Source organism: Rhamphochromis sp. 'chilingali' (assembly GCF_963969265.1).
Source record: "Rhamphochromis sp. 'chilingali' genome assembly, chromosome: 9".
NCBI classification, from domain to species: Eukaryota; Metazoa; Chordata; class Actinopteri; order Cichliformes; family Cichlidae; genus Rhamphochromis; species Rhamphochromis sp. 'chilingali'.
Window position 1 is genome coordinate 12,131,887 of NC_137936.1, and position 21,848 is coordinate 12,153,734.

Sequence of the window (21,848 nt, forward strand, 5' to 3'; positions counted from 1 at the left end):
CATACCGGCAGGAAGTTGAGCGGCTGGTACTCTGGTGCAGTCAGCACAATCTGGAGCTGAACACTCTTAAGACTGTAGAGATGACAGTGGACTTCAGGAGACATCCCTCAACTCTGCTCCCCCTCACCATATCAGACAGCCCTGTGTCAACTGCGAAGACCTTCAAGTTCCTGGGTACAACCATCTCCCAGGACCTGAAGTGGGAGACCAACATCAACTCCATCCTCAAAAAGACCCAGCAGAGGATGTACTTCCTGAGACAACTGGGGAAGTACAGTCTTCCACAGGAGCTGCTGATCCAGTTCTACACTGCGGTCATTGAGTCTGGCCTGTGCTCCTCCATCACAGTCTGGTATGGAGCAGCCACTAAACAGGACAGGAGCAGACTGCAGCAGACTGTACGGGCAGCAGAAAGGATCATCGGCACGCCCCTGCCCTCCATCCAGGATCTGTACCTCTCAAGAACCAGGAAACGGGCAGGGAAAATCATCACAGACCCCTCACACCCTGCACACAGACTTTTTGATCTGCTGCCCTCTGGCAGACGGTACAGAAGCCTGCAGACCAGGACCACCCGACACAGGAACAGTTTCTTTCTTTCTTAACAGTTGACCTGTCACACTGCTCCCACTGCCAGACTGCAGCTGCACCTTATGTACATTTTGTAGTATTCATTCCACCTCATTAATTTCTGTATTTTATGTATATAAGTTTAGATTCGTTATTTATAGTTGGTTTACACAGCTTTGTGTATGTATGTGTAATGTGTATATATAGACACGTATGTGTGTGTGTGTGCGTGCGTGCGTGCGTGTGTGTGATTTACATTGCTGTGCTTAAGAGCCACCATCTACCGGAACCAAATTCCCTGTATGTGTCTGCACATATACTTTGCCAATAAACACGATTCTGATTCTTTATCAGCGTGAACAAGTCTGGCCATTCTCCTCTGATGTCTGGCACGAACAAGACCAAAGTCACTTAAATCACCTTTCTTCCATCTTGAGCTGTTGCTGATTAGATATTTGCCTTAACAAGTAATATAACTTGACAACACACCCCTTCACGTTTACACTGTGTCCCTTCCTGTTTGTGGAAGCTACACATGCTGATAAAACGAGAAGTGAGAGCAGCGGAGAGGATCGTAGGTGTTTCTTTTCCCTCCCTCCAGGACACCTATTGCACCCGCTTTAGACTTTTATTTTATTTTTATCTTTTTATCTTTATGTTGTTTTAGTGTACACTGAGGGCCGTGGGAGCATTGCAATTTAAAATTCCTGTGGATGATCTGTACACGTTTTTTTTTTTTAAATAAAGCTGACTTTGACTTTGACTTGGATTTTGTTTACAGTGAGAGCAAAACTGTGAATACAGTGATGAAAATGGTCAGTACTTTCAAGAATGGTGTGTATATAGCTTTAATATTTAGATATATTATTAACGAATCGCACAATAACAGTGGCGTTGTTCACACTAATCTCCAACAGGGGGCAGCACTTCTCTAAGTCTCTTGTTAGCTTTCAGTCTGTCTCCGCTCTTTTCTCCCTTTGCTGAAAGCTGCTGCGGCGGAAACAGCAGAGTCCAGTGTTTTCCGTAGTCATCGTTCACTAGCGTAAAGGCGAGTCGTTGTAGGCTTTGTCTACTCAAAGAAAGGCTTGAGTTTGTTCATTTGTTTATATAATTTAGCCCGAAAATGCCGTTAGAGAATCTAGAGGAAGAGGGTCTTCCCAAGAACCCCGACCTGAGGATAGCACAGCTGAAGTTCCTGCTCACAATGGACGGTCACCGACAGGATGCTAAAGTGAAGACGGAGCTCATGGACGCTATCAAAGCTAACAGTGAGTTAGCATTTCATCCAGTAAAAGATGTTTCATTGGAAACACGAGTCTCACAGTGCACGATTTTGTCTCTTCATCAAGACACCGGGCACATAAATGCTCCATAGATGTGACTCATGTATAAAATGTTAACTTATAATAAATGACGGACAGCGCAGGAAAGTTAGCATGCTAGCTAACGATAACAGAAGACGTCAACTGTGGAACTCACTGTGTAGTCTATTTTGCATAGCATTACCAAGTTAAAGAGTTTACATTCACTATGCAGTATTTTAAGCCTTTACATTTCCCTTAAGCTAAGGTGACAACCTTTGCGATGTCATGTTAAAATCCTTTCCCGGTTCGTTAATATGAGACGTAAAAGGTGTACGCTACGTGTTAAGACTCAAGACGTTTATTGTCATTTTCGTATGGTGTTACCCAGCCTGAAATGAAATACTGTTTCTCACCAGCCTCTACATTGCAATAAGCAATACAGTTTAAAAAGAATAAGTTTCAAAAAGTGCAGCAAAAAAGCCACAAATAGCATAAAAGTTCTAAAACTCCAGTCACATAAGTTAGCGATGTTTCACGTTTTACACCACCGTGCTTTCTGTGTTTCAGATATGGCGCCGTATTACGAGAGTCTGTGCAAGGAGCTGAAGTGGCAACTGGATAGTGACCTGCTGAGTAAAATGAAAAAGGCCAACGAGGAGGAGCTGAAGCGCCTGGATGATGTGCTGGAGGATGCAGAGAAGAACCTGGGAGAGAGTGAGATCCGAGACGCTATGATGGCCAAGGCAGAGTATCTCATCAGAATTGGAGACAAGGTATGTTTTCAGAGCAGTCAGAATATTCAAGTTTCCAGGTAGGAAAATGAACACTGTTAATGCCTGTGCATGTTGGAATATCTTTTTAGTTTTAACACTCTACAACACATATCTGCTTCTAAGTGTTTTGGGTGAAACATATTGAATAAAGTTTAGTTTTCAGAATTTTTCCAACAATAGCTGCTCCTTGGAGTTCCCAGATATCACAGCAAAGGGGTTGACAATTCCCTTTGATGTCAACACTAAGTTTACAGCAGTTAAATTGCTGGAAATGAGTTTTTAATTTTGTTTTCCCTTTATTCTCTTAGAGCTGTTTGCATGAAGGTTATCACAGTTGCCACTTCAAAGTTATATGTACAAAAAGTAAGATTGGCTATTGCCTGATCTTATCTGATGTCACCACAGGAGGGCGCCCTAACTGCATTCAGGAAGACTTATGACAAAACTGTGGCTCTGGGTCACAGACTAGACATCGTCTTCTACCTCCTGAGGATTGGCCTCTTTTATATGGATAGTGATCTCATCACACGCAACTCGGAGAAAGCCAAGAGGTAAAGGCTCTTAAAGCTTTGTTCTGAAACAAATCTGTCAGCACTTTTTTTTTTTTCTTTTCTATTTAATACTCATCTGTCTGTGCATCTCTGTTCACCGCAGCCTTATCGAGGAGGGGGGAGACTGGGACAGGAGAAATCGTCTGAAGGTTTACCAGGGCCTGTACTGTGTGGCCATCAGGGATTTCAAGCAAGCTGCTGAGCTCTTCCTCGACACAGTCTCCACCTTCACTTCCTACGAACTCATGGACTACAAGACGTTTGTTACCTACACCGTTTATGTTTGCATGATTGCTCTCAAGAGGCCTGACCTCCGTGAAAAGGTAGGAGAGAGACTCGTGTCTGCTCACAAGATGTGTAACTTGGCAACATGTCTGCTGGTAAATGTACTAAATATGTTTCTCTGTAGGTTATAAAGGGAGCAGAGATCTTGGAGGTGCTCCACAGTCTGCCCTCTGTTCGCCAGTACCTTTTCTCACTCTACGAGTGCCGTTACTCAGTCTTCTTCCAGTCCCTGGGTGAGGTTTTTGTTGTTGTTGTTGTTGTTGTTGTGTGTGTATTCTCAAGAAAAACATCTGAATGCGAAGAGACTGTACTTACAGCCATTATCTATGCTTGTGTTGGTGCTTTGCCATATTCTGAAAACATAAATATTAAATGTGAAACTTTGTGCCACAGCCACGGTGGAGCAGGAGATGAAGAAGGACTGGCTCTTTGCCCCACACTACCGCTACTACGTGAGGGAGATGAGGATTCAGGCTTACAGCCAGCTGCTAGAGTCCTACCGATCTCTTACTTTGGGATACATGGCTGAGGCATTTGGTGTCAGCACAGAGTTCATTGACCAGTGAGTTTGTTTGTTTTTAAACACCTGTGCATATACTATGTAACTCTGCAAGATTTGGAAAATATTATTGAGTGCCAATACATCCAAGAAGGCAACACTGAAAAACTTAACTGTCGGTCTTTGAGTGTGCAAATTTATTTTTCTTGGTATGCTTTGATTGTTTTATTTTGAACACGTAAATATAAAGTAAGCACAAATTACACTGTAAACAGAAAGCAAAGTACATATCACATAATATACATGCTTGAAAAGATGTATATGTATATAGATGAGGTTTAGTGTCTTGGAATAACTTGTGCTATAAATTGTTACATTCAAACTGGACCATCTGTCTAGAACAGTTATCAGGATGGTACATTGGAAACTTACTAAATCAGAATTACTTCTGCTCAAGAATATAATTAGGAGTCTATAGGCCGATGGTCATCATGTAAAACTGGGTGTTATCAGCATAAATGTGGGAGTTAATGCTATGTTTCCTGTTGGGGGGCGATTCTTGCTCCTAATGCCTGTTACATATGATGAAGCTACAGGGCAGCAGTTGGTTGTTGTAGTATTTCTTGGACATTTGTGTCACCATTAAGTTCTAAATAATTCACAGAAAACATTTGTCAAAATAAAGTTGTCCAAATTCCCTGTTCAGATTTTAGGGAATGCTGGTGTTGGGTTTTTTTTGGTCCTGGCTAACGCAACATATGCCCATTTCCTTCCCACAGGGAACTGTCCCGATTCATAGCTGCTGGCCGCCTCCACTGTAAAATTGACAAAGTTAATGAAATTGTGGAAACTAACAGGTAATGAAACTATCATCGAAACCACAATACTTCGAGTAATTCCCAGAGCACTAAAATTTTGTCCTGTTCTTGCATGCAGACCGGATAGCAAAAACTGGCAGTACCAGGAGACCATCAAGAAGGGCGACTTGCTTCTCAACAGAGTCCAGAAGCTGTCAAGAGTTATTAACATGTAACCACGGAGGCCGCCATCTTCATTAAAGCAAGGGGCTTGTATTATTCTTTTTTGGCATACTGAGACCTTTTGTTTGTCAAAGTAACTCTTCAGTTGTGTAAATAAAACTTGTTTAACTGTTGACATTGCATCACCTGTTTGTTTTAAGAAAGAGGCAGACACATCGTTTCTTATAAATAGCAGTATAAATTATTTTATTTACAGAAACTTGTTACAAAACAAATATACTATACAATCTTTACTTTAAATATTAATTCTAACCTATGTTTTGTTCATGAATTACATAGCAGCCAATACATAAGTCCAGCTGAAAATGATTCTGATAATGTATACCCCAAAAACAAAACCAAAAAAAAACTATACACGCTTTTACATAGTATGAATGGTGGTTTTATTTTTTTCTTCCCAGACAAGCTGTATTTTCTCTCACTTTCACATTCCAAGTCTACGGTGCTAAGAAAGAAAACATCCTCGTAATGTTTCCTTGTACTGGAAACAAAGTCGAGATGTCAGTAGAGATTGAGGGTAAACAAAACACTTGAGTGAAGTTTTTAAATACAAACCCTAATAACCCGGAGGGGGCTTAGGCCACACACCGATGCTAAGAAAATCTCAATGGAAAACAAAAACAGAACAAGTGTTTCGCAATGGGCAGCTGACAAGCTCAAGTTCCACTACATTTAGGGTTCAGAGGCAGACTTAAAGCCAAATCCCCTAAATACTTTGAACATTCAAGTAAGGGGAAAAACAACCCAACGAATACTGTCCTCAAACAGTTGGGATGAAACAAATTCAGGCACTTTCTTAATTTGATATTTCTTTTAAGAGCTGCTCAACGCGTTCTTTAAAAGCTGTGATTCAAATTACTCGTTTGGCAACAACGACGCGAGCAGTTGGACCGTAAAAATGTTCCTATTCCTTGCAATAATTTCTGAAGTCCCTTCAGCCTATTTTCTTTTTTTTTCGGAATAAAAGAACATGTTTCAATCATGAAATGTGTTTAAGGTTTACAAAGTGTTACGACTGAAGAGTCCACAAAAGATGGTTAGACAGCGGGGGCACAGCTTCGAGCCTGCACGACATCGCAGAATCACAGGCTAATTGGGTCACAGAGTAACTTATTTTATTAATTCGTAGGCAACATAAAATGTGTTGTAAAAGCACATGTGATTGAGACCTTGAAAAGTGAATAAAGGTTTCCTGTCATACAGACACATGCTACAGTGACAACACTTCTTTCCCTAAAGGATCCCAGTACACGATTCATGAGATGCTTCAGCTTCCACATATAGGCATATTGCATTATATAGACTTGGCAGTGAACCACTTCAAATAGTCATGTTCTCTGACTTTCTTTTTTTTGTTTTTTGTTTTTTACTAAATAAATAATGATTTTTCAAAATTGTACCAAAAATTCTGCGTGTACAAAAAAATGCCTGTGCAAAAATACATATTTGAACTATGTACAATTTGTTAACAAAATATGTTTTCTCAAATAGGGATACTTCAATACTTGTTTGATACATAGGCTACAAGAAAAAAAAAGCTAACTGAAGATTTTTAAAAAAAAAAAAAAAGTCTACTAGGTTTTCCACACTAATTGACATCAGTGGAGGTTCCATAAAACAGGTGTTGCCAAAAGATCTAAGATCTATATCCAGTGAAGCCATCTCCATGAATCTCACACTGTAACGCTCGTCCCCGAGACCTCTTGACCTAAGCTATTTCCCAACGAGTGGGGCAAGTATTGCCTGATTTAAGACTATTTTGACAGCGGAACAAGAGTACAATGCCTCGTCTACTGTGACAAATCTCTTCTGAACATAGTGTTACTGCGAGGCATTCAAACTGTAACGTCCAGAGCTTGGGTAGTGGTTACACACAGGAGGGACAATCATACCCACAGAAGACAGGTGACGTGCAAGTTTGCTCCAGTTAAGACGTACCATACCTGATTCCCTATGTTTAAAAAATAAAATAAAATACAATTCACATCTGCCCACATACAGCTGTGGAATTCACTCAGCGGTGTAAGTAACTTGTGGCTATAGTTATACAGCTTGCACAGATTTTCTTCAATCCACAAATGCGCCATCACCGCTTCATAAGCAAGACTGCCCACCTTTTACTTAAAAAAAAAAAATAAAAAAAATAAAAGTAGTTGGCAAAGCTGATAGCAGCTTTTTGGCTTGCTTTGTGGACAACTAAAGCAGTGCCTGTGGAGAAAGTAGTTATTTAGTGCTGTTCACAGTTGGGGGTAGGTCTACTGTGGCTATCATTTTGCACGCTGAAAAGATTCCGAAAATTAACAGGCTTCCTCGAGACCGAGCTCTCCCTCTCTGACAAAAGATCCAATCGAATGGGCACATCAGGTGTCCTTTTCACATTTAAAAGCACAACCGTCTTCACCAGGTCTACAAAGCCCCATTGTAGTTCAGTGTAAAAAGATCATAAGAAATCATAGAAAGGTAACACTTGCATAATTATTCCGGGTAATAAAAGAAGTGACCAGATCATCCCTACGGGCTCGTCTCAGGCTACTGCATGTTACCCGAGGTAACTCAACATGTCACCAGGGAGAATCACACTAACAAGAAGTGAAACAAGGTGATTGTGTGTATTTTTCTTAAGGTTTTTGCAAGTAACAGTTTGCTTCTCCTACTGCTTTGCTTGCAAGGCTTCTGAGATCAGGCGCTGGGGGTGTAATTAAGTTGGAAATTCCAGTAGTCCAGCAGAATTTGACATGAGAAAAAACATTACTCATACACACATAAGCACACACACACACACACTCTCACACAGTCTTTTTTTTTTTCCTTTTTCTTTTTTTAAACAAACACGGAAGAGATCTGCTCGTTGTCTCCCCAGTTGCTCAGTGTCATGACGGCTTGTTGCAGCAGCCCTTAACCTGAACCCAATGACCTTTGAACTACAGGATAAGAGACCAATGGCTGTTGCAATTGTTCCTCCGACCAAACAGGAAGACCTCTCAGAATACTGGGACAACAGTGGCGTGGGGGGGGATCCTTGGCTTGCGCATTAGATCCCTGGCGCTCCACGCTATCCCCCATTCAGTTCCCCCTGCCCGCACCTCACACACACATGGCTTTGGGAGAAACGGTAAGGACCACATATACATCATTGGGCAGTCCAAATTATCTCCACCCTGAGGATTGTGGGAAGCTGAGAGTAATGTGGATTTGATTTCAGAAGGCCTCATGCATTCCAGAGCAGTATGCGGACCACTCTGGATTATTTCCCGCCCGCCTGCCAGTTTCATACACTGAAGCCGGACACCACTGTCAGGGACGAGCCTTTGGCTGGAAAAGGAGAGGAGAAAAACATAATCTTAAAATGGCTGTAAAGTCATCAGTCCATAAACTAGTTTTGCAGTTTAAGATGAGGCTTTAATTTCTAGCAAGAATTATTTCTTTGTCTTTTTTTTTTTTTTTTTTTTTTTTTTTTTTTTTTTATTAAATCGGGAGATTCAAATGTCAGTCAAGATCATTGAATGTAATCAGAAATGTCTTATCACCTGATACTTTTGGCATTATATATCAAATACTATGAATACCTCATTTCCTCATCTTTACTCAGTTTATATCAGCCCTTCAGGTTCTTTAATATTTCATTTCATTCATTTTGATAATTCACATGAAAAACAAAAGAAAAAAATTTTTGTTTTTTTTTTAAAAGGATTATGGCTGAATACCACTTGGGCACTTTGCTTGGAGGATGCAGTTTATGTGCATGATAGCTCAGAACTGTGAGGTGTTCATAGTCATACTTTATTCATTTATTTTGAAGTAATACACTACACTTTTATTAGTCTGTGTTCAGAATAAGAAAATTGCCGTGACCTAATATATATCTGAAAAATGTGGAACTGTAATCATGGTTTAATGTAGTATCCTTAAAATCTTAATAATATCCATCCTTATCCTAAGATGACCCACATCCCCAAATTTTAAGTGCAGTGAACTGAGAAAGAAACGAAATCTTTCACAAGATGCAATCAGTGAAAACGAAAACACATCCTGAATGTGTCTCAAAAACCAACCTGATGTAAATGAGAGTTGTTGGGTAGACCCGGTGTCCCTGGTATACTCCGCCCATGCTTCCCATGGATGTTGTTAATGGCAGGTGACTTGGCCACTTTGGGTCTACCTGGTCCTGGCCCCCCACCTCCTACTCCGAGCCCACCTTCCCCACCTCCGCTATTTACGCCACTGGAGGCAGAAGAGCTTTTGCGCTTCTTGGCCTCCAGGCGCCCGTCTGAGGAGTGGTGACTAAAGCTGGTGTGGTGGTCAGATGAGGATTGGTGGTGGACAAAAGGTCCCAATGAAAGTGTTGAGTCACTGCTGTTCATTACCACGCTCATACGCTTGATGGACTCTGCAGGGCTGCCCGAGGGAGGACCTCGTGCTGGTGGCCCAGAGGAGCCACCGGCGGAACTGCCAGAGAGCTCGGCCTTGAGGCTAAGGGAGTTTGTTCGCACAGTAGGCCCACAGTTAAGCCCCACACTGTGAACCCCACTATGGGAGGAGGATGACGATGAGGACGAAGGACCTAATGAGCTGTGGTGGTAGGTGCTCCCTGAGCTGCCGACATTTGCACAGTTCTTCTTAAAAGAGGAGGAAGAGAAGTTGGCATTGGAAGAGGAAGATTCAGTGGAGCCATGGGATGAAGAGAGGATAGAACTGTTCTTCCTCTTCTTCCCCGAGCTGAAGCTAGCGCCGCTACTGGTATTGTTGGCTCCAGTGCTTCCTCCACTGGTGGCGTTGGGGATGACGGTTATGGAGGAGCCAGACGAGCTCTCCTTGGGCTTAAAAGATGATGACGATTTGGTAGTGCTGCTGCCAGAGGAACGGGACTTAGGCACCCGGCCTGAGGTTAGGGAAGGAGCTGAAGAAGAAGAGGATGAGGACAAGTGGGCTGAAGGCATCTGCGGCGACGAAGACACTTGTCGGGCTTGTGTGGTGCCATAGGCCGGGTGCTCAGCCCCACCCTGCGGCGAGCTGCGGGCATTTAAGGTGGTCCCATAGGAGAGCACTGACTTGCCCTCGTAGGATTGGCTGTAAGGAGTCTGCGGCAAGGTGGCAGGAGGGCCCAGGAAGCCTGAAGAGGGAGTGCTACAGTGGGAATTTGTGCTTGTCCTATAGGTGGGTGCAACAGAGGAGGAGTTCTCCAAGGCTAAGGGGATTTTCCTGAAGCAAAGAATATCAGAAATTAGCCAATTATTAACTTGACTCATAAATTAAAAAAAAAAGAAAAAAAAAGAAAAAAGGACGAGTCCAAGACTGACTTACTTCCACATTTGGGAGTTGACATGCTTTTCCATCATTGTGGTGAGGGTACATCGCACTTTGTCCCATCGCCGGTCAAAGGAATAATAGCCTCTCCCAAACAGTCGACTCCCAAAAGTACAGTACTGGGAATAGAAGGGAAGAACAGATGAGAACTGTAATCTTTAATGGCTTGACCAGTGTAATAAAAAAAGGAAAGTTCCTTGGGGGTAACAGCAGATGAAGTGCACTTACAGCTGCCGGTCGTGGATGATAACCTGAATAGTGACAGTCCAGTTTCTCAGCATTGTCCTCACGCTCCTCATTCTCTCCCTCATCACTGGATGGTCTAGAAAAGCCATCGGGGGTCGTTTGGGGATGGTGTAGCGACTCGTGGACTGCTGCAGAGTCTCCAGAAATACCACCTCCGTGACTGCTGTTTAGTCTAATGGAGAGAAATTGTGCCCAGTCACTTTCACCATATTCATCAAAGCTGAATCAAATTAAAACTGTCTGTTTTAAGCCTGTGTGAGCAAAGCTACACACAGACACAATACAAGCACAGCAAAAAATCAAAGTGTGGCACAGCAATTACCGTGGAAGACCAGGGCTGTGAAATTTGGGCTTTCCAATTGGCAAAGGCTTAGTGGCATCAAGGGCTGGGCCGTTTCCATGAGCCACCTGGTGGGCATCATGGCCAGAAGTGAGGTGGGAAGAGGGGTGTGGGTCCCTGAGAGGGGGGTTTTGCTGGGAATGATTTTGGTGGAGTTCTCGCTCCCTCTCCCGCTCCCTTGTTCTGTTCTTGTGCTCTGCCAGCAATGTGTCAAAGCGCTTCCTCCGCCCTGGCACCGCCCTCCGCTGGCTTAAGGAATGTGTCTGTTGAGACATTATAAAGTCAATAGAATTTTCATTATGGTAAGAGCTGGAGAGAGAGTTCTCCTTAGAACTGCTCTTAATTTCCTTTTTTATTGCTGTTTATACTTGGCAGCTCTGGCTCTAACAAATTTTTACACCATCAATTACAATCAATCACAACCATCCTTTGAAATGCAAATAATAACTTTGGTAATATTCTACACATTAAATAGAATAATACGACATAATTGAACTGTATGCCAAAGTGCTCCACTTATATTAAAACACAACGAGTGACGGCATTTTGCAGTTTCATTAAACACAGACATTGTAGTTTCCTATATTTCACAGTAGAGTTCATCATTACAGGCTCCTCAGAGTTACGCTGTGCTCCTCTTTGTGGCAAACCATCTGAGCTGACAGCATGTGTCCTAGAAACACCGGCCCTCAATTGTCAGCCTGTGGCTGCCGTGGGAAACGCTCACCCAGAGGTTTGAAGCTTGCTGCCTCCACAAGTATGTCAAGAACACGTTAGATCATCTTGCTTTGATCCTCATTGCTGACAACAAGAAAGACTGCTGAGCATTACCAGCCCAATTCTCTTTAAAAATAAAATGCATTTATACAGCTCAGTTGCAGCATGCAAAGCAGGGACTTTGTTACCTTGCATGTTAGGGATCTTGTGCAGGGTTTTCGAGATGTCACATCTATAACGCCACAGTGGATATCTGGATTAAACTCACGTTCTGATGGCAGAGCAAAGGGGGAGGAGAAAAACATTTGTTACCTTCATAATTTGGGACAAGTTGTGTTATGCAAAACATTAACATTACATAAGCCTTTCCCCTCTAAGATAATGTATGGGACATTTTGTTTAAGCTGCTGACAACATTCTGAAATGATGTCTGCTAGTTACACTCTTTCATAGGCAATAAAATAGGAACCTAATGGGAGGTTCGTCTAATAGATTAAAAAGCAAGGTTATAAAAAACAAAAACATTCAGGCTAAGCATGTAATGCTGTATGAGACTTTTAAATACTCTGAAAAAATGACAAAATGTAACTAGTCCCCCCTCGTTCCACATTCCAGCTGACCTGTGACTTTCTTGTTAACGTGACGTCTGCTACTCGCACTGCTGCTGTCCTGCTTCTTCTCCGAGAGGACAGTGAGGTGGCCCTTGCCATTGGGAATCTGGCCTGGGGCCAGTAATGGAGGCTTTGGTATGGAGGGACAGTTAAGGCCTGCTTTTAGGGCTGATGAGGAGGTCGTGATGGCGGTAGTGTTGGAGCTCACAGTGGTGCTAGAGGAGGATGTAGAGGAGGATGAGGTGGTGGCGGGGGCAGATGGAGCTTGCGCCGGCTTAGCTGGCGTGTCCGGCTTCGGATGCATCTTGTCCATCTTGACAGCTGGAAGGCTGGAAGAGAAGATGACAGCGATGAAAAGGGTGGTGAGGAGGAAGCTGAGAGTTAGAAACAGTGAGCCAGTGACAAGCGTATGGTAAGAGACAGATGTGGACATATGGATGGCCCTGCGAGGACAATCACTACTAATGTTCCGCTATATATAAAACACCTTCAAAAGAAGAAAAAGGTCAAAATCAACACTCGCGTATAAATGACTGAATCAGATTTCTACCGAGAAACAAGCAGTAAAGGCAAATAGCTCTGACTGCCACATAAACCATCAATAAGCAGTAGTACCTTATTTTCAAGTACTAGTATTGCTACAAAAACTATTACAAGTAGTCTCCATTTCAAAATAGTTTTTTTTAAATTAGACTTTAGTATGTCTGCCAGAAATGTGGTTGTAACAACCCTGCACCTGTGCAGAGTGAAACTTACATCTTTTCTGGCTGGTTCATCCTGAAGGGGGCAAAGGGGGGTCTTCGCTGAACGCCTGGCAGCTTCTCTTTGGCTGGTTTGACAAGTTTGGGATTGGAGGACGACGATGAAGAGGAGGGTAAGCTTGAGCTAGCAGCTGAAGGTCGACCAAGGATGCCTCCGGTAGCCACTGCAGCTACGGACACCGAGCCCACCCCGGGCCCAATCCCACTGCCGCTGCTCCGGTTCCTGGCAGACGCAGGAAACGGCGAGGTGGACGCTGGTTTGCTAGCCGAACTGTGTCTTCTCTCTAAAATGATAACAAACAAACCAGAAAGGCATTAAAACATAATAGTTAACACACTAATTATAATCCAACACTACTATAGGACTAAACATAGTTGTGACTCATATAAAAAAAAAAAAAAAGGAGAGAGAAATGGAAACATTAAAAATCTCCCTCTAACAGCTGTGAGCATGTTAGCTGAACAGCTAATAAGCAGTATTGGTGATTCATGCGCTGCATCTTGAAATAGAACTGGCCAACAGGTCAAGAGCTTTCTTTCTTGCCTGAGCTTCTTATAACAGCTGCTGTGCAAACTGATGAAAGTCAGTAAGACAGCAGAAAAGGTTAGAGTGATGCTTAGTTGTGGATGGAAAGACAAAAATAGAACTTGGAGGGGGGGGAAATGCTCATCTGCTTAAATCCAAAACTAGCTGTCTTTAAGCACACTGCTTTCTAAAATGAACAAACTCTGTGTGAACACAAATCACACCAATTACACATTTACACAAGACAATTACAGATCTACTTTCAAAAAAGGCTCACATCACATCCTATTTTTAGTAACAGCGTACAACAAAAGCTGCTGTCCCAATGTCACCACTACACAAGCACTTCATAGTTTAAGGTTGATTAGCTGCCACTGCATAAACAATTAAAAAGAAAAAGATAGACAAAAACATCATGAAGGATTTTTTGTTTTAATTCAGAAATGACTGGAAGCATGAAGCAGAGAGATCTGAATCTTGGCAAAAGCAGCAGCTCTCTAACAGAAATAGTGGGCGCTCTGGGTGACACAGACCGACATACACTCCTGCTGCTCTGATTACATGTAGAGAAAGAGAGACTGACAGACGTGAGCGTGGGTGTCATACGCCCTGCCTCGATCACGCTCAATCCAGGGAGCTCCCTCACCTAAACCAAACTGAGAATTTTCAGCAGTGAGGAAACATCTGACATGGAGAGAATCTCCTGCTGGAAGCTGCATGTGAGCAAAACTGAAGGATATACAGAGGAACAAGACAGACAAAGGTGACTAACAAGAATTTCAGAAGAGAGACGGCAAATAAACATTTGACTAAACACTCATAGTCAGCTCTGAGAAGCAGCAACGAAAGACAGGACAGAAAATAACTGCATGCTTAAAAGAAATGAGAGATAAAAGGTGCATCAGCACCAGAAGCATTAGTAATTTTCTACCAAGAATCTGTGTCAGCTGGCTAATGTCACCAGTGTTTTTCCTGCATGATTAATAAATAAATAAAAACAGGCACCTCCACGAAAGAGGTTTTGGCCAAAGGAAAACCACCAGGATTATAGGAAAAAGTATTTTAACTTTTTTTCAAAGCTTCTTAAATGGTCAAAAAATAAAAAAATAAAAAAATAAAAAAATAACATGAAAGGTCTTCTGCTAAGTATGGTCACCTAGACCCTCTGCTCCAAATCTGCTTATGTGTGCACTCACCTCTCAACAGTCTTTTGATTTAGTCCCATTTTGTGTGATTATAGCTAACTATATGGTAAAGCTGGGGAGTGGGTTGTGGGACAAAACTCACTGTCACAGGTAACAAAAAAAGTGGAGTGGCTACAAAGAATACGAATGCTCAAAAAAGGTACCACTCCCATTTGCCTTCAGCTATATTCCTCAAGAACGAACGCGCACACACACACACACACACACACACACACACACACACACACACACACACACCTAACTGTTAAACTTCTGCTTTCTGAAAGAAAAGGGAAAGAAGTGCTTTTAAGCGTGCCCTCTCCACACCTAGGGGCCTCTCCCGCACATCCATTCAACCTACACTCCAGATATTTTCCCCTCCCACTTCTAAGAAGCCAAACAACCCAAAAGCTTTTCTTTCACTGCCTCCCTCCCACTTCCTCTCACTGTCTTGTCCTGTCCCAGTCAACAGCGAACCTCTGCACACAAACTCACAACAAGATATCCAAGTGAGACAGTGGTGCTCTGTCTACAAAACAACGAAAGCCAACAGCAGCACCAATGGTAGTCATAACTGATGTAGGGGAGGAAAAAAGGTAAGGAAAAAAAAAAAAAAAAAGGACAGACAGACACAAGACATAGGAGGAGCCTTAATATCATGTTTCATATTATCAAACAGCTGGCTCAGTGGCATGGGGGAATCCCAGCCTGCAGAAGTGAAAAAAAGAAAGAAAATCAAGAAGTGTAATGGCCTTACTACAAACTCCACAGACATCATGTTTAAGTAAAGACAAAGTGTAACCTATTTAAAAAAAAAAAAAAAAAGAAAAGAAAAAAAAAGGTAAAACTAAAACCTTGAGTTAACCAGAAACTCAAATCCACCGTGGTTCCCTTCTTTTACCATTTGAGCTCAAGACACTGAGTGTAAAATTCTGTATGTCTCGATCTCTGAGGAGTCTTTGTTAGACAAGTTCATAAACAAATGCATAAAACGCCAAGCAAAGCAGCAGCTTCCCGTTTCGTGGTGAGTGTCACCCTTGCTGGGCTCAGCCTCAGCCGAGAAGCACAGACACCTAAAGGGAGACAGATGGGCTCAAAGAAGCACGCTAATATCATATTGAGACCATCTCAATGGTGCTGAGATCAGTGCCTTTTCCCCACGTTAACGCTGCACGGGTCCTCCCATAATGACATCACAGAGAGGACATGGGGTAAAACACAGCAAGAGCACTGCTGCTCTGTATGGCCACACATACATGGCTACAGAGTTTCACTTAGATTTAGACTGTGTGGTTATAGCTGATGCAATAAGTTCATTAAGTGAAACTTGTTTTTTTTTTAATAATTTTGATATTGCATAGTTTAAAAGCTTCTTTAAAAAAAAGTAATTATTTGCATCCAGCGGCTCAAATCGGAAGATTTACTGTGATGGGGAATCTTTGGGTTTAGCTTCACCGCCTGATTTTGAGAACAGAACTTAAAGATGTTGCAAAAGACGAAAAAGAGACTGGTGCATTCATTATGATAAACACACTACAGACAATCTGTTCACACAAAGAATCAGCAGCAGCAAACAGCTGAAGAAACAAATATCAAGAAACATGATGAAATCACTGTAAATCTCTGGGTGCTTCTACACCACGGACCAAGCAGAGCACAGTCTGCATTAACAATGCAACCCCTGTATATGGAGTAAAGCCACATGTTCTGATAATGATTGTTTTACTCTACACTTGGTACTGCCATCCAGTGTTTATCTACAGTTCCTTCAAAACCCCCTGACACCTCAAAATAGAGGCTGTATTTCAGAGACACCCATATATCTATACTGTTTAACAATGATGGAGAAGTCTCTGAGTGATGTTCACACAGTTCCAAGGACAGTTTTACCCTAGAAGCCACGTGCTGCTATACCTCCCTCTTGTGGTTGACCTTGATAAGTGTAATTGCTGCTGCACTTCAGAGAACAGGCACTTCCAGGTATTTAGTGGTAGGGCTGCTCGATTATGGCAAAAATGATAATCACGATTATTTTCACTGAAATTGAGATCACGATTATTTGACGATATTTATTTAACCCTTTAAGACCTACTATAGAACCAAGTCCACCAGAGCTTATATTATTTTTTTTACATGCTGTAGTGCCATTTGTGGGAGCATTTCAAGTTGCTATACATCAATACAACTGTTATAGCCCATATTTTAATAATATGTATGCATTAAGTCCATAGTAATTACATAAATTGCAAAAAAGTGCAATAAACTACAAAAAAAATTGAAAATCGCTTTTGTTTTGTTTACATATATTTCTACTTGGAGAAATTTAAGAGGCTTATTGTATTTAAAGTTTTGAGGGATAAAGTTGCAAAAAATAGTTTCCCACCACAGGAAATTTATTTTGAGTGTCTTCATAGTTTTATTTTGGAGATACAGCAATTTTTATATACTGCAGGAAAAACAAAAAACAATCCTATGATGCAAATTTGCAAAGAAAACAGCAGGTGCATCATTTCACTGTGGGAAGTGTTACGAACAGCTGATAGGAACGGCAAAGCGTGTTTCTGGAATATTATGTTTTTGTTCCTGCAAGCGCTTTTTATGCAATTTTTGCAAAGCTTTATGTGGAAGGAAACCGTGACCGAGGACAAGCTGATGGCATCAGATGTAAGTACAACTCCTCCGGTTTCATATGCAAAACAAATTATTGCGCTAGCTTACACGGTTCAGGTTCTACAGGGATTTAAAAATAGTTACGCAAAACGGAGCGTGCTGCTCTGACCGGCTTTAAAGGGTTAACAATGACTTTAAAAAAATAATATAAAATAGTGTGCAACACCACTGAAGTTTTTTTTTTTTAAACTCTCTTTTCAACCAACGGCAGTCACTCTCCAAATAACTTCTGCTTAGCTTTCCGAGCTTCCCTCGGGTCCTCTTAATCAGCGGTCTCCAACCTTTTTTGCGCCACGGACCGGTTTATGCCCGACAATATTTTCACGGACCGGCCTTTAAGGTGTCGCGGATAAATTAGGGAGGGGCTAATAATCGGCTCAGTCATTTTTAATGATCGTTGAAAGCCCAGATCGTAATCGTGATTAAAATTCGATTAATTATTTAGTGGCCATTGAAACATCCCCAGTTTAATGTCTTAACAGTACTAGAAATCTTAACTGAGCTGTATCTGTTAAAACAGCCCACTACTGGAAAGACTTGAGAGAGACCTATCAAATATTAACACAAGAATTTATAACACACAAACAGTAAATAAATAGGCTACTGAGTGGAGTGGAGTAGAAAACTGGGTTTGGGGGGGGGGGGGGGGGGGGGGTACACAGAAAGAAGAAGCACTACTAGGAATGTGTTAATCAAAGAAACATCACATTACTCTTGGTATGGGGGGGTATGGATATAGAGTCCCCCCAATTTTTTATTCCCAAACCTTGCTGAGTATCTGCAGTAACAGCCACCTCATTGTTGTAGTGGATTATTGCTACTACGTGAATCTAGGAAATCTAGCTCTGCACCCCAGCTGCATGAAAAATAACTGAATATATAGATACATCAAGGCGTGTGTGTGCGTGTGTATCACTTACCAAAGTGTGCTTGAAAGGCTTGTGGCTTGACTACCTGACCACAGTGGCTGCACATCACCAGGTAGAAGTCGTCCTGTGCGGGACACTGGCCAAATATGGACATGTCTGTAAACGGGAAGATAGAAGCAGATGGGGCTCAACTCAAGGAGAATAAATAAAAGCGTGACCGATGCCACAGTTGGCAGCAGACTCTGCAAAATACACACTGTTCAATGTGCAACCAAACATCAACTGCTTACTTTGTTTTATATTTAATGTGCATTTGTTGGGGAGTGGGCCGAGGGGTAAATAGACAAACGCAGCAGACCACAAGAAAATGCATTCTTGGCTGAGCCCTAACAGCAATTCTGAATTATTGCCCAACACATACAGTAGGATCCATAAATGTGTGAACAAGGCCATACTTTTCAGAATTGTCGTTTTCTACTCCATCCTAGCAGAAAAGGAAATTTAGCAATCACAGAGTCATAAATGTAGACTCAAGTTAAATTCAAGTGGTACAAAATACTGCCCCACCCATTTAGCAATGGTAGATATTCTTTTACATAGCTCCTACATTTCACGGTCTCAAAGTTCAGTGGACAAACTAACATAATTCTAACATTTTCAGATTATAAATAATACATTAAAGTCAATATCTGCTTTTCAGCCAGTCAGTGAGAGAACCTATAAAGTAGCCAGAGTTGAGGTGCTTCTGGAGCTACATACTTTCCATGCTGAGGCTGTGTGCAGTGGCTTGTGTTCTACTAATCTGCATTGAAGGCAGTGACCTGAAGAAACTGCTCTGTTTGGCCTTTAACAGTCAGGGGGTCCTTTGTACCCTCAATGTCCTCCAGTACAGACAGTAGGAGGCAGTATTGGTTTAGTGACTGAGATAATAAAAACCTGTGTAAACCTACTTTTTCTGCACACAGAAAACTGAAACCGATAAAGACTGAAGCAGGTGTGAACAAAATCTTATCAACATTCATTCCTAAATGACGCCTCGCTGGTCAGAATACTCATGAACTACTAAATGCTAATTTAACACTTGAAAACAACTCCTAGCCTTTTATCTTCTTAATTTAAAATGAAACAACAGGCCACACCTGGCCACGAAACTGCATATCAGTTAACTGTCCAATTTCTTTTGAACCTTTGAAATAGATGAACTATGTAAAGCACTGCTGTAGCAAGAGTCTGCACAATATATCACACAGTGCTACTTTATTAGAAATCCACTGTGGTGGTTTACAGAGGCAAAGTTCAGAAACTGTGCTCTTGTTCAACAGCTTAGACAAAATAAATTTGTAACACAATCCATAATAGGAATTTTAAAAAAATTAACAAGCTCAGGAAAGCAGTTTGGCCAAGTACACATGCAACCCAGGAGTGATTTGTAAATATAGATCACTTATGAGCCCTTATTCACCATGGAGAACAAGTACTGGTGATAAGCACCAATCCAAAGGTTGCCTTTCCAAGATATAAACAAACCCAGGACTGGCTTAGAGCGTGCGACATTTCTGACTCAATAATTAGGAGATATCACTAAGGAATCAGGTTTAATAAGGTGGGTGCCATCTCCTTAGTGCTTTCTATGTTGTTATTAAGAAACAAAGAAAGTCTGCCTTTTGGAATGCCACACTCTGAGCTACCAAGGGAAACTACCAGATATTCTGAGAAGGGGCAGTTTTGCAAAAGGTCCAAATGAAATTCTGAATCTCGCCCAGGTCGCAACGCTTGTTTGAGGTTTTCTCTGTCAAACATGGCTTTAATATTTAATTGATTGATTTAATTGGTAAAAGTAATTATGAAATTAACCTATAAAGAATGAATTACTTTTGCAGTTGGGCAGACTAAATGGAGTTATTTATGGTGTTTTTCAAGATGTAAAAGCTGGCAGTCCCAGGTGTACAGAAATGCTTAAAATGCAGCTTAACTAAACTAGTCATGTAGGTTACCACCTTGTGAAACCTGATCCCTAAAGTCAGGTCATATTTCCATGAAGATGACAGTATAGGGTTAAAATTAAAATGCTGACGCACACAACATCATGGATCATGATGCATTTCTTCCTGGATAAAACTGTAAAAACAAGAATTTCCCAATAGTAAATAGGCAAATACAAAGAAAACCATAAAAAGCAAGAATGCAAAGGTGTCTTCAGCTGGAGAACCTCTGCCCAATGACAAACCTCACGCTTTAAAGGCACTCCAAGGCGAATCAGAGGGAAGTGCTGTTTCTCAGCAGAATGTGATCAAAATTTACTCTGGCGGAGAGAACCAGAAACCACCTAATTAAGGAGGCTAATTAAGAGATTGCCTGGGGCGTTATGATGAGATGAGAAGAGGAGAGGATACAAGAGCAGAGAAGTGGAGCCCCTGTTCAATATGTACTCCGCCAGGACCATCAAGGGTTCTCCAAACATCACTGGCCAAGTCTTGAAGGGATGAGGGCCATTAAGCAAAGACCGTATAAAAGATGTACCTGGCAGATTCTCTCTCAAGGAGGTCAGAGGCAATCGTGTGTGGATGAATTGACAAGTCCAATGCTACTTAATGTGTTTCAATTGTCTGAAGCTATTTTGCCAAGTGTCTCCTTCAACAGCAATGGACCAAAAAGACTTGCTTTCAAAGTATCTGCTTGCTACAAAGAGGAAGGAAAATATCTTCACTTAATGGACAAAGGCATGTGAATTACGAGTGGTAAAATGTGACATGGAGTATTCACTATGCCAGTTGCAAAAGAACAAGCCATCAAAACAATAGCTAAATGCTAGCGTAGGCAACTTCTATGTTCAACGCATCTACTTTAATTCTATTCTGTCTCTACCCAATTTGCTTATCCAAGTAGCAAATTGCAGATATAATGAGAGAGCAAACATATTTGCCAAATCAATAACTTCCTGTGTATTTTTCATTAAAAACGCCTTTCTCTCAAATCTACTGAAACAGGACAGGAACTGCAGCATCCAACCACATTTCCTCACTGGATCAATAGCAAGGTCAAACAAGACTCGTTTCCGAACTGCTGCAGCAGTTCACGTGCAGTATTTTTCATTAGTATTTTTCTAATGGGATGCTCAACTATGAAAGTAGACATGCTATACAGCTTTGCTACTCCACATTCAGTGCCATAGCACTAAATGGCCTTTACTGCTAAAACTGTCCGACTTCAAAAGTGGTCTAACGCCACTGTGTCTGCCCTCGTCTCAACCTCCATTTTCTTCTTTTTCAAACATGAGGTGTTAAAGACAGAGAGAAAGAAAGTCAATGTAGACAAGAAATAAGACAGAACGGTGAATTTAAGACAAAAGGAAAAGAGCGCAAAACGGGAACAAAGTCGCAGTAAACGAACAGAGAAGCCGTCTGAGGCCTCTGCGAGACAAAGAGGCAGTGAGCAAAGGACATACGCTTGAAGGAGGAGGAAAAAGAGAGCCTGAGAGCACGAGGCAGGGGAAGAGAATGAGAGTCCAGTTAATTTCAGCATCCTCATCCGTGGCAGTGATGAACGAGCTAGGTGCAATCGTAGCAGCTCTGGCTGCCGATGAGTAGCGCACATGCTG

At 41.8% G+C, this 21,848-nt stretch overlaps 2 protein-coding genes across 3 annotated transcripts in view; one reads left to right on the top strand and one right to left on the bottom strand.

The window, feature by feature from the left end:
* The first annotated feature begins 1,565 nt into the window (after positions 1-1,565).
* On the top strand, positions 1,566-5,135 carry psmd6 (proteasome 26S subunit, non-ATPase 6). The gene is made up of 8 exons (XM_080892744.1): positions 1,566-1,838; positions 2,442-2,647; positions 3,053-3,198; positions 3,302-3,521; positions 3,608-3,716; positions 3,877-4,045; positions 4,762-4,839; positions 4,919-5,135. Exons 1-8 carry the CDS (start codon positions 1,694-1,696, stop codon positions 5,013-5,015), a joined length of 1,170 nt encoding a protein of 389 aa, XP_080748870.1. The 5' UTR covers positions 1,566-1,693; the 3' UTR covers positions 5,016-5,135.
* Positions 5,136-5,180: 45 nt separating this feature from the next.
* Positions 5,181-21,848, bottom strand: part of atxn7 (ataxin 7) — a 29,109-nt gene continuing 12,441 nt past the window's right edge. For both annotated transcript variants that reach the window (XM_080892742.1, XM_080892743.1), the window contains 9 exons: positions 18,302-18,406; positions 12,997-13,285; positions 12,250-12,569; positions 11,818-11,900; positions 10,895-11,175; positions 10,555-10,744; positions 10,324-10,445; positions 9,075-10,221; positions 5,181-8,334 (listed from right to left, as the gene is read on the bottom strand). In XM_080892742.1, the coding sequence (XP_080748868.1) occupies positions 8,317-8,334; positions 9,075-10,221; positions 10,324-10,445; positions 10,555-10,744; positions 10,895-11,175; positions 11,818-11,900; positions 12,250-12,569; positions 12,997-13,285; positions 18,302-18,406 (2,555 nt within the window). In that variant the 3' untranslated portion in view covers positions 5,181-8,316. The remainder of the gene's footprint in view (positions 8,335-9,074; positions 10,222-10,323; positions 10,446-10,554; positions 10,745-10,894; positions 11,176-11,817; positions 11,901-12,249; positions 12,570-12,996; positions 13,286-18,301; positions 18,407-21,848) is intronic.